Here is a 12,893-nt window from a genome sequence, read left to right on the forward strand (position 1 = left end):
CTCTATTCCAGATTTTTTTTTTTTTTTAGTAAAAAATACAACAGGATTGCCTTTAGCTGCTATGGGTAGAGCACCTTCTTTTAGAAACCTTTTATTAGAGAAAACCTAAATGGGTATTTTTAAACCCCTTTTTAAAAGGTTTCTATACTGAGTCATCATGACACAGCCTGAACAAAGATCGTCGTAAAATTGCGTCGCCTTGGAGTACGTGCCAGAAAGCTGTGTACTTTCCTTGGCCCTCCAGGAATCAGCCCATGAACCATAGTTTGAGAAACATCCCTTTAACGGAGAGAAAAACCTTCCAGGGCAGGCTTGCAAAATGAGTGGTTTGACATGAAGCTCAGTCAAAGTTGGCTCTTCAATACAAATATTTAGGTTGGTTTGAAGTGAAAGCTCCAGAAGTCCAACAAGAGGATAAAAAGCCTGCAGGTTCACAATCAAAACTGAAGGGACCACGCATTGTTGGACAAACCAACCCACCCCAACTTCTCTCATTTTCATGGTTCAAAACATGAAATGGCTGCGGGTGCAGAAGACAATGCTGGTAGGAATTACAGCATTACTATTTCCTGTTGAGCTGAGAGATCTACTGAAAATACATAATCCAGTTCATATTGTGCTTTAAAGAGGGTCCACATTTAAAAGCTTTTCTAGCAGTACCATGGCACAGATATTTACGCTTTCTTTCTTAGCTATTCACTGAGCTTTCTTCTCGGCTTTTACTATCCAATGGATTAGCATTCTCACTACAAAGAGAAGTTTTGTCGCCACACACTTTAAAATTAAATAGCTCACATTTATCCCTAACATCTCCCCTTTGCTTGTCACAACTAATTAGCAGGTGATGGTTGCAATTCAAGCACTAAAAAAAACAGTTAAATGACTTGCTTGCACATGGTTCTAGACCTTACTAACGAGTCCGTTAATACCTAAGTCAGGAACAGCCAATTTGCCGCTTTCGAACTGAACATGGTTCACTAAGCAGTTCAAACCCAAGTACTTCAGCCGACCAACAGCAAGGATGCTCTGGCAGTAGGAACTGCCCAATAATCTGAATTCCCAACATGGAAGAAACCTGAGATTGCTGAAGTCAGTGGTGCTGGACTGCCTGGGATACAGCTGCAGGTGAAGATCATCCCTCTTCTGCTACAGAGCCGAGTGTGAACTAATCCCATGAATCTCCTGACTGTTTGAGATGCACAGCACAGAGGTTCTTGGCTATATGCAAATTTGAGTTTGCAGCTAATGTGATCAGACTTGTTAAAATATCATGTAAGGCCTCCTTTAGGACACTAGGCCATGTGAAACAACCTGAAAACTTCATATGATCTGTAATCCTAAGAACATCACAACTGAAAGCCCAACCAGCTCAGTATCTTATCTCTGACAAGTGCCCATAATGGTACCTAGGGAAGATTAAGACCATGCCAAGCACGTATAATACGATCCTCTGATGTTCTCCCATACTCCAGCTGCCTTCAGCTTACGTACTTCCTCATTACAAGATGTAGATGAATGAAAACAGCATCTTTTCACTTTTCTGTTTCATAGAGCTGAGGTCAAACTTGTATTTTGAAACCTTTTGCCCATTTTTGTTTTCTTTTTAAACTTGCTACCAAAACACACTCCATAACCTTGGCATTTAAGGTTATTTCCAGGATACTTGAACTTCATAAAAGGTCTCTTATTTTACACTCTTTGAGTCGACATCCTTTCAAATTCTCCCAGCTGTGAGTTTGACAGATTATATCATAAAAGTTCTTTTTTCTACTCCTTTTTTATTCTTCCCAGATTCTAGTTTTAGAAAGACTGAATTCCTTTTATGTCTTAATACAGTAGGAATAATTGAGTCTCCTTCACTACTACTATCGTTCTTCTCATCTCTGAAGGCTTTCTCAGAAGCCTTTATACAAAAATATCCTCACAAAACACATCTGCAGACTACGTTTCAGAAAGCCATTCCCTCAATTAAAAGGCACGTCAGCACCAGGAATGTCTTTCAATATATTCATGGTGTGTCAGAGACATGGGTTAAAGTCTTAGCCACAGTTTAAGGTATTACTCAGTTTCAAACCACATATCAACTTCCAAAAGACCTGGGACAACAGTGGCATCAATTTATGAGCACTTCTGCTGATAATACTGATGATGACACTTTGGAGGCTGTTTGTGCTGAAAATAATTGAATCATCATCTGACTCGCTTCTAGAAACCTGACTGAATTAAATGAATTATGGATATGCTATAACAAAATATAAAGCACTTTCAGCAAATCCTTAAACAAGTTATCTCTGGAGATCAGTTGCAACACTGAGTATCGTGTTCTAGTTTCACATCCAATATACAGCTTTTCAAAATCAATTTTCTCATAGTCAAAGTGAAGTTAATTTTCATTCTCAGTTTTCTTTACCACACATTTGTCCCTATTCAAATTCCTGAAGAGAGGTAGGAATAGTCAGTTTCCCAGCCACACTAAGAATATACTTTTCACCTTTTGATTATTAGAACGAAATTCTTAGGAATTACTTCTTTTTCTTGGCACAAAAAGACTCCATCAGGATATGTCTTTATCCTGAGGGTACGCCAAGGGCATAAAAAAGGACAGCAGAGCCAACTATCTCACAGGATTTTTACAAATAAAGAAGCCAGTACTGTTAAACAGGAGGCAAGATATGGAGCACAGGGACCACATCACATCTTGACTATGGACATGACATGGACTCAAAGTCCTTGTCTAGCTGTAGCTGTAAGAAGAGTTGCCTCAAATACAGCGGCTCCCTAACTTGCTTTCTTCTGCATCAAAATGAATATACAGCCCAGACTTTGTTTAATTTGGTGCTGGTAAATTAATTCCCCTGGAAAGGGAGAATACCTTCTATTGTATTCCAGACTTCTGGAAGAATCCCAGAAAATCACAGGTAAAACATTACATAGACACATTTGGTCTATGGTACTAACAACAGCTAGGTCTTTCATTCTGGTTTGCAAAAAAGTCTGTGCAGTCTTTCCATTACTCAGTCTTGCTGAGGCGTCTGTGCGCCCGCGCAGGAAACACAACAAGTTCCTCACTACAGAATGGAACCAGCCTGAGTCTACGAGAAGAGTCTTGCTTCTCTCCCATGAAGGTCAGCATGCTAAGAAAGATTCCTCTTTGGATCTCTATCACTCATCCAGTGTTATGGGTCTGTGTCTGTTTAGGATGCTATCTAATGACACCCCAGCTATTCCAAATCAGGGCTGGGTGTGGTATCACCCTTCATTTCTTTACCCTCCTCTTGCTGCGTTCCTGTCACCTCTTCTGTATCTGCTAGTGCTCGCGGTTCAGGTGAGCCAACTGAGGGAGCTGATCTGGCTTAACAGTAAGCACAACTTCCTGGTTTGGCTGAGTAAACACCAGCACAAGTACCCATGCCGGCCAAAGGAGGGGGCTGGAACTCATGGACTACTGGAGCTACTGGAAAGCTACTGGAAAGACCTGGACAACTGCAGTCTGGACTTTGACCAGCTTATACAGCTGTGGAACTGCACCCTTAAGTGCACGAGAGCATGTGCAGGGGTAATACTGCACAGAGTACCTGGATAAGTTTACCTTGGTTGCTATTATGTTTTAGACCCCATTTACCACCACATCTACTTTTCCTCTCAAAGGCCGGGGGGGGCGGGGGGAGGGGTCCTTAAAGAGAGCAAGTTTTGTCAGCAGGAAACACTGAGCTCTCAGCTCTTGCATAAGTCCATGTCAGGGCATTACTGTAGTACAGAAAGCTCACATCACCAATTGCCTGCCTCTTCAGTGTTTCATAAATGTTCCTCCCACTCCTGTATTAAAGAGTTCAGAAATAGAAACAGGAAAATAAAAGAAAAGAAGGAGTTGTTCTATTCTTTTATGTCTATAGAGACTGACTCAAAAAACCCCTCAGTCTCATAATTTTAACGCTTTTAGAATTCCAGTAGAAACCAATTCTGTAATTAGAACAGAACAGAACCAACTTTTTAATATATGACCACTTTAATACTGAAAATTCACAAAACCTGCAAAGCAAAGATGAATTGGTTTTAGCTAGGTATTCATCCTCAGTATACACCCTTCAAAGAGATCTGAAAGTCACCTACCAGAATAGTGCCTCAGGGAAATGACACATGCAGCGATAGTTTCCCTTTACTTAATGTTTTGTTTTAAAAAAGAAATCTGATTCCAACTATTTTCCACTCCCACGAAAGTCCCGAGGGCAGCTAGGAGATGAAAAACACATAAAATGCATTTTCTAGTCATTCCAGTCATGTACTAATTCTGCAAGAGACGGAAACGGATTCTAGGTCTGAGCTGTATTTTTAGTGTCCTCTCTTTCATCTGTATTTGTTGTGCTGGAACGTGAGTTTTAGTTCTGAACTATGCCTGGATGGGGAATGCTGCCCGTGCTGCAATAGCTGTACGTTAGAACTGTGCTTAGACAGCATGTTATTAATGTTATTGCATTAACTCAGACATGGTCCTTACAAGCTAAACAGGCAAAGAAAGATTTTTTAGCAGGGTATTTGAAGGATCCTTTTTCATAAAGTAAACTCAGGGGTCATTTCTGTGCTCAGTCTAAAGACGTGTCTGTTTTGCCTTAAAAAGCTGCCGAACATCAAGATACTAACTCTGGGAAAAGTGTGCAGTCCCATCATTATAACCTACCAGGATCCTACCAATGACTCGTTTTGCAGTTTCTTTACTGTTTCTCCACTCATTTTGCAAGACACCATGCAACTTTATCTTACACAAAGCTCCAGTTTGGTGTTATCAGGAGACCTCTGCCCTGCAGACTAGATTTACCTGCCTAAAAGTAGGAATCAAGCCTGGTTTTGAGGCATCAGAATCAGACACAAACGATGGTGTACCTAACTCATTATCTTTATGTTCAAGTGTTGGCTGTAAAAATGAGCAGGCTGATGGCATTTAGTGTAAATTACCAGTAAGTGGTAAAATTACAAGTGGTGAAAAAGTCCTAGCTCACATACCAGAGAACAAAGGTTCTAGACCACAAAGACTTAATCAAGTTGGTTATATAAGGGAGGAAAACAAAAGCCAAGGGGGCAGGTACAGATAAGATCAATAAAAATGCTGACCATGGTGTTAGAAACATGTATTATGTTCTATCAAGTCACCTGGGTCCATTTCAGATAGGCTTTCCCCACTCCTCCCCCATGGCCACATTCCACTCAGCACCTGCCAAAAATAAGCCACCTACAAGGTGGTTGTGGCTCCTGTGCTGCCCAGCTGCAATATAAATTAGAAAAAAAAAGAAGCAACTCTAATTTCACTATTACCTAACGAATCCTCTAAAAGCACCAATGCAAGTAAAGAAGTAGACAGAGCAAAGCTCTTCTCTGCAACTTCCTTTTCTGTCTTGGAACATGCCTTTGCTCCCATAATACACCTCATAACCCAGAAATAAGAAACTTGCTCAATATGCTTCTGTGTCAGCTGATGTCAGGAACAAGCGAGGAAAATCCAAGCGTGCCTGGTTTCTAAAAGCCTTACAATGTCAGTATGTCACTTCGCTTTCCTTGAGCTTGAAGAGATACTTACTGAGATCAACGAGTGCTGCTAAGACAAAGACTCTAGGAGAAGGTGCACACCAAGCACCACTGTGCCAGTGCACTCCACTGGAGTCAGGAAGGCACTCACAGTAAAGCACGCACAAGAAAAATTAGAACATTGACAAAATCCAGAAAACAGGATAACCAGGAAAAAAAAAAGCCCAGCGGACAAAAATTGGGCATTACAGAGGAAAGGTATTTTTGGAGCTCTCGAAGCTTCAAGCAGGTAGAGAGATCATTTACTGTTGGTATAGACTGATTCATACAGAACTGCCTATTGCTACATTCCCACAGAAGTGTGTCAAAATAGTGGCTGAAATGATCCAAGAAGGAACTAGGCCTGTTCTGCTGGACCCAAAAACCAAAACTCTGGTGACTCCATAGGTCTGGTGATTTTCATGTTTAGCCACCAACTTCAGTTCACAGGGATTTATGAATGTTTAAGTATACTACCAGCTAAACAACCAGTACATCAAATAAAGTTTCTTTATTCTTCCTATTTTAACAAAGCAGATGATTATTACAAGTTATCATTTATAGGTTGCTGGGTTTCCCTCCTCCCCACCTCCACATTTAGAAACTAAACAGCTGACTGTTGGTGAGTCATTCTCATAAGATCAAATGCTCTAATAGTCACGTAGAGGAAACAATACACATATATTCCAAGCTTATGTACTAGGCTTAGAGTTTGAGCTGGAGGTAGAAGCAAGACTTCACTTTACGAAGCTTTGAAAATACTGTGAGCTGTTCTTTGAAATTTTGGCACAAATTGCATGCCATTAACTACTTTGATATATCTGCTTTATAAGAATCCATCTAAAAATATCCAGAAAACAGAGTTTGTTTGAGTTCAGACCTAGAATGAAATCCTCTGCGTGGCTTGGATCAGGAATTTGATTTTTCATGTCCTGCTATCGATTCTGTCCAAATTTAACGTTTACAGGTAATGCAGGAAAGAACACACCAAGAAAAAAAGACCATAACGTCTGTCCTATGCTCTTCACTACCACCCTTCCTCCAACGCCCCCACCCCAAAATAACATGGAAGACATTCTACGAGTGAACTACCTTACACATTGAAATGACATGGAAATCCAAGCTACAAGGTGAACAGGCTGCCAGACCAGGGGCTAGAATGGCTCAAGAGGCAACATTAAGTCTAGAAAGAAAAAGACAAAAGCAGTTTCTTCTAATCATTACTTTTTGCCTTACTTAATCAATCACCATATATTCTTTCAAGGTACATGTCAGGTAATTACTTGAATAATAATAAAAGAGTCACTGCAAAGATGAGGAATACATAATCATATTCATTTTTCAGGCCAATCTGTGTGACAATAACAGGGAATGCCATTGACCAGCAGCTAGTAAGGAAGGCCACGTTTGATGCAGATGAGTTGTTCTCATTCACATGAAATGCAAAATAAAAATTAAGTACTCAGAAACTGAAATGGAGATAGAGGAGATGAGGACTATTTCATAGTGAATAAATTGTATCGTTTCCTAGTCCTGGCTTATATAATATGTTGTTAGTGGAGGAGCAGAAGTCCACAAATGTCTCTGAAGATCCCCAAGCTGAACACATAGTTTACAAAATCGGATGAATAATTTTATTTTCCAATGTAAATGCTCAGTGGAGAACAATAACAGAAAGGACAGTTGATGTTCTAGGGTCTGGAGCACTAAAACAAGTCTCTCCTGTCTCTAACTTCTATGACAACAAGCAAAAGAATACGGGTTCCATTCTGCATTCCCCCAACATAACTTGCATTTTATTTGGCTTACGTATTCTCTCAGAGGTATGATATTCTTACAATCCATGTATGCACAATTTCAATAGAAACTGCATGCACAGTAACAAAAGCTCACACAGGCTAGAAACAGACAGGATGTGGCCAGTAACACCCTGTGCTGATTTTTTTTTTTTTTTGGTAATGAAGATGAAAGATAAAAAAAAGCGTTGGAATACTGCGGCTTCCTCAGCATCGCTTGTTGCCAACGTTCCCTCCTTGCTTAGAGTGGACCACCTCTTTGCTCGATCTTCCCCCATCCTGGAATGACTCCTTTTTATCCTTTACATCCCTCTATTACTCATCATTAGTTTTCACTTTCTGTATGCTTATTTCTGAAATTTCAAGCCATTAAAGAGATTGTGACTTAGCTTCCTATCCTTTCCCTGCCTGACAATTTGTATTTGTGCCCTTTGGGCCCGTTTGGGCACAAAATTCAAAACTAACTCAAAATTAAAATCTAGACTTCACAGGTAAAATACCTCAGAAGTAAACAATAATGGCTGTCTGGAACATATTGAAAGATATCACAATACAATTGACTGATGAAGTCTTTTTCCCTTCTAAAAATATTTTAAAGGAGGCCAGTACTGGGCAAGCACCTACCATCAAATTTGGTGGTACATACATGCCCCATCCCACGGAAGCCCTGTTCATGCATCGCTAACATTCTTTCCGCCACTGCCCTTAACGTGTCTTAAACAGAGAGAAGACAAATGTGCCAAATTGTATGATAAAAAAAGTCATGACTAGGATGAAACCACAAGCTTCTGTTCACCTTGAGACTGTCTGTGGTGTTTGGACTCAGGTACAGAAGACCAGGGAAATAACCCATGGAACCCTCTAACAAAAATTACCTTTAGTAAACTACTAGATAAGGGCCTCTTAAGACAGCAATAAAATACTACCTCCCCCCCCCCCCCAATCTTTCTGCTCTTCTCAAACTGAAAGATTCACTCTTAATGCTGGCAGGCTAGACATTCAGGAGAAATTCAGGAGACTAACCAGGAGACTGCTACTCATACAACTTGCAATGATATATAAAGGTGTGTGGTCTAACTTGCACTGCATCTTTGGCACTGTGTCTCAGTCCACCACCCCAAGGTCTCCATCCTGCGAACTTCCAGGCAGGGGCAATAAAAGTCCTGGGGCAGCTTGGGAACACAGCAGCACATTCTCTGACCCAGCTTTAGTCCATAAACTGTCTTTATTGCTTACTTTGCTTATCTGTATAGTCTAATGATGAGAACTGTGCAAAATATTTGCCTTAAACCTTGAATTCACATGAAGCATGTCTCTGAGTGTAGACACTAGGCAAGCATTACAAAAAGTAGTAAAAGATTTTCTTTCAATTCTGCACATGTCCAGTTTCCCTTTCTACCATTGAAATTTCCTGGCAAGATGTCAGGACAATCGTCAAGGAAAGACAGTTTTGAAGTTCTACTTGTAAAATTGTCAGAAACCACATTTTAGATTTGCATGGGAATGCTTTTGGCTTTCACAATCAGGGAAGTAAAACAATGCAATTATATAATCTCTCTGAATTACCTGATCAAGTGCAACAAAGATTCACAGCTTGAATAGCAAATACCAAGTTTGCTTGCCAAAATGAGACATTTTCAAAGAATTAATATATTCAGTGAAATCAGTCTGCTTACGCATGCAGTCCCCACAAGGAGAAAAGAAGCTGAATTTATTAGATGAGTTACTTGCTGCACAGTTTTGCATAGCTTTATTAGGACAAGAGCTGGGTGACTTTGCAACCCAATCCCAGTACCATCTCATGCTTAGAAAAGTTCAGCGAATACTAGGCAAAGTTGTTTACCAGAAAGGAAATCTCACACACTTCTTTCCCTCACAGGCAGTCTTCCTCAGCACATACAGAGAAATAAGATCTTTAGGTGACTTCTCGTTAATGAAGATGACTTTAGGAAGGAGACCTGAGAACAGTTCTGTGTGGATTATTTGGAACCTGTTGTGGATTTGAAAATAAAGGGATCCCACTTTATGGACACACACATTTGAGAGACTCAAGTTTGCTGAGAGGCTTTTCCCTGGAAAAAACAAATCAATGTTGTCACACCTGAGCCTTAAAAGACCCGACAGGCACAGGTCTACTTCTGGTTCCTTTGAAAGCAGCTGCAGGGGCTGTATATACAGCACCCTGGCTGCCTCTGCACATCAACCCAGAAAGACAAACTTTTTGTAGGGCACCTACAGGGGCCTTTTCAGGTATTTCCTTACAATGCTTGCTTAGTGTCAACTGTGACCAAGAACAAAACAAACATAAAAAGTTATAAAGTGCCAAATCATAGTCTCAGAACAGAAGCTTCTAGAGACTTTAGCAAAGCTTTACAAACGCAATTTAACTTGTCTTGTAATAAGCCCGTCCCCCCCGCTCATCTGGTTAGGTCAGAAAGTTAATTAATACAGTTTTAGCTTTGTAAACTTGAGAAAGGCAGTACAGAAGCAGGAAAAGGAATTCCAGTCTTTCACAAGGAAGGGCAAGACAAGCTGCAGTAGCCAACCTCCCGCTTGGGAACTGCAAGACAAGATGGATGAATATATAGGTTGAAGCATGCATACACCAGGATACCAAGCAAGTTCTTTGTATCTGATGAGTCCAGGAAGTAGCTGTAAGAACGGACAGGCAGGCAGGTCTCAGAGCTCACTCCGCTACTGAAGCTGACCGTGTACACAAATTACCTAAATTGCTCTTGGGATGTCTCTTATCACCCAGCTGGGTTCACGTTAGAGGTTCCAGGGTTAGCCCTGAGCAGGCTTGTAAGCCAATATAGTACCCAGTGAAATACTAGCTTAGCTCTTGGAAGCGGTACAAGTGCTATTTAGCCTATATTTATTTCTTTCCTTGTCTCTACCTTCTTGAAGCAGCTTCTGTTCTTAACTTCTTTATAAAATAACAACCACCCCCACAGAATAAAACAGAATAAAACAAAAAGCCCATATGAAACATGTGAAAACAAAAATTAATTTATTTTACACTTAATGAAGAAATATAGCTTCACTAAGCTAATGAGAGCATTCCCAAGTCCCTTTGCTGTAAAATTAACACTTTGATTAAACTTTGAAAATATATGATCTTTGTATATTGTTAAGTGTTTGATGCACATGATTTTATAAAACAATATAGGATTTTAGTTATATAAATATATTACTAGTTATTTATATTTGCTCTGGTCCAACTCTCTATGAATAATAGAAGGTATGATAATTTATTTACTAGTAGACAGCTTGCACAGAACTTTATAACTTAGATAGCTAATCTCTGCAGGTAAGATATTAACATTTGAAATGATACTAAAGGCAAAAAATTGTAACGGCGTGAAAGCTGCTCTGTTGAAAACAGCGAAGAAAAGGATGGCAATACTGAGATCCCCAAAGCTATGTAATACCCTGCCCTGAACATCTTCTGTATTCAATGCATGTTATAAAATGGATAACATGGCAAATGCTACCTACAAACTGAAAATTATTATCAAATCTCACTCACATTTGCACCATGAAGCCTGACAGGGAAAACAGAGTTTTAACTGAGAGACTATTTCGAGCAGGCTAAATCAGAAGCAATTCTCATGAATCACACAGGCAGAAGGAAATGTTCCACTTCAAATGTGCGTTTGCTAATCCTTTGTGATTTAAATTGTGCAATCTGGTTTATTCCGCTAGAGACTTACATTTAATGCCTCTATTAATTAGAAAAAGAAGTTTCTTATGTTTAACTCTACAAGCATCTAACAGTCTTGCAATGGTCTGATACCTATAATTTCATTATACCGTTGTAAAATGAGTTCTCACATTGCTATTTGTTTCTGGGCCTAGCGCTGAATTTTCCATGATCCTGCATGGGAGATCCCGGATAGTGAGATGATGCCCTTTGTTTTGTTATTGTTCTCCAGTTTGCTGTGGGGACAAAGCGTACTTGCATAACTTCCTACAATCACTAGATGCCATGTGTACAGGTAATGCAATGCATAAGCAGTCAGTCATGTCTCTGTCTACAACGTGGCTATACCTAGTTTTGATTTTCTGAAAAGTTGGGATATGCAAAAAAGACATACAAATTTGCATTGCAGAAAGCAAAAGGGAAACCAAGAACTTAGAGAATATTACAGAATACAACAAAATATTGAGAAGTATAAAAAAAAAAATCACATATTCACAGCTGTGATTTTGTACCATTGAAGATACTAACGAAAGGTCATGTTTCTGATGCACGCTTCTTGAACAGAGGAATTTGCTCTGTGTTCTTCTGACTACATACTCGCGCTGCCTGGTGCGCAAACAGAAAGGATAAGGGGACAGCTCTCCAAAGAAGTAGGCATTGACCAGGAGTCAGTTAACCTCTCTGAGACTTTTGGTTAGCAAGCGAAATTAGTATTATTGACCCACTTAGTTTGCACACTTTCCCCCTCACCCCCCACCATTTCTGTCCCTAGTTAGTGTTTTCTGGCTAGTTAAGTCTATGTAGTTTATTTGGTGAGTTTAATTAATGCCTTTTCTCCCATCATGTCTGCAGCAAATTCTCCTGCTCCCCTTCTATCTTCTCTTTCCAATTTTAACGTTGAAGACACTGCTCTACCTCACCGTCTGCGGTACTTTGTAAGGATGAGTGTGTCTAAGTTTATTCAGTTACCTTCTTGGCTACCACTAGCATAGAAGCAGCCCCGTCACTGGAACATGATCTGACTACCAGTGGCCCTTCTCCCTTCTTCTACTCTACATTCAAATAGGATCACAGTAAAAACTGTGCGTTTGTTGACCCAAACTGCAATGCAAAAACTAAACAGGATAGACTGAAACATCCTCTTTCAGTCCTGACCCAGAGATGCCACCATCCAGGGAAAGGTACCCAGTAGTAGAGCATCTGTAGCAGCCAGTTCAAGTCTTCCTTTTCCCAATTTTAAAAGGAAGGATGCCAGTTATACTGCTACTCAGATGTACATCGCAGAGTTAAATTAGAAAAGTGGATTCAAATTCATTTCTACTTAACCCCTGGATTTCTTTTTTTATAGACACACAGAACCGATGAACAACACACGCAAGAAGCTAGACCTCGGTGAGTACAGCAGCGGGTGTCACATCCAGAAAGGGTCAGAGGTGCACCCCGACTTTCTAACAACCAGTGCACAACTTGCTACTACTCAGGGCAGCAAATGGATCCTGTTCCATTAAAAACAGGACCAGCGCCAGCGGCAGCTGCCAGGCCTCTCCAGCGCCCAGGTGTGAGCTGGGCGGGCTGCAGGCAGGCACGCGCACCCTTACCTCACACCACTGTTCGCTTCTTCATCTGACGAGAAGGTGCCGTTGCAGACATTCCCAAAGGAGTGGCTTGGCTTCAGCGTGGCTTCCTCGCTGCCCGATGCTGCCTCTCTTTTCTTCCTTTTTCCAAAAAACTTCTTGAAAGGCTGGAATTTGCCTGCTTTTTTCTTGTCTGCAGATTACAAGACAAACACAGGCAGGGCTGAGGGAAGCGGCGCCTCGGCGTGACTTGCGAGCACACAC

At 40.6% G+C, this 12,893-nt stretch overlaps 1 protein-coding gene across 4 annotated transcripts in view; it reads right to left on the minus strand.

Annotated features, from left to right (window-relative positions):
* CRACD (capping protein inhibiting regulator of actin dynamics) overlaps window positions 1-12,893 on the minus strand; it is a 139,400-nt gene that overhangs the window by 29,558 nt on the left and 96,949 nt on the right. For all 4 annotated transcript variants that reach the window (XM_068942816.1, XM_068942818.1, XM_009666188.2 and 1 more), the window contains one exon: window positions 12,654-12,822. Coding sequence is in view for 2 of the 4 variants with exons in the window: in XM_009666188.2 (XP_009664483.2) it covers window positions 12,654-12,822 (169 nt within the window). In the remaining 2 variants the exon portion in view is untranslated. The remainder of the gene's footprint in view (window positions 1-12,653; window positions 12,823-12,893) is intronic.

The sequence above is a fragment of the Struthio camelus genome, chromosome 4 (assembly GCF_040807025.1).
Source record: "Struthio camelus isolate bStrCam1 chromosome 4, bStrCam1.hap1, whole genome shotgun sequence".
NCBI classification, from domain to species: domain Eukaryota; kingdom Metazoa; phylum Chordata; class Aves; order Struthioniformes; family Struthionidae; genus Struthio; species Struthio camelus.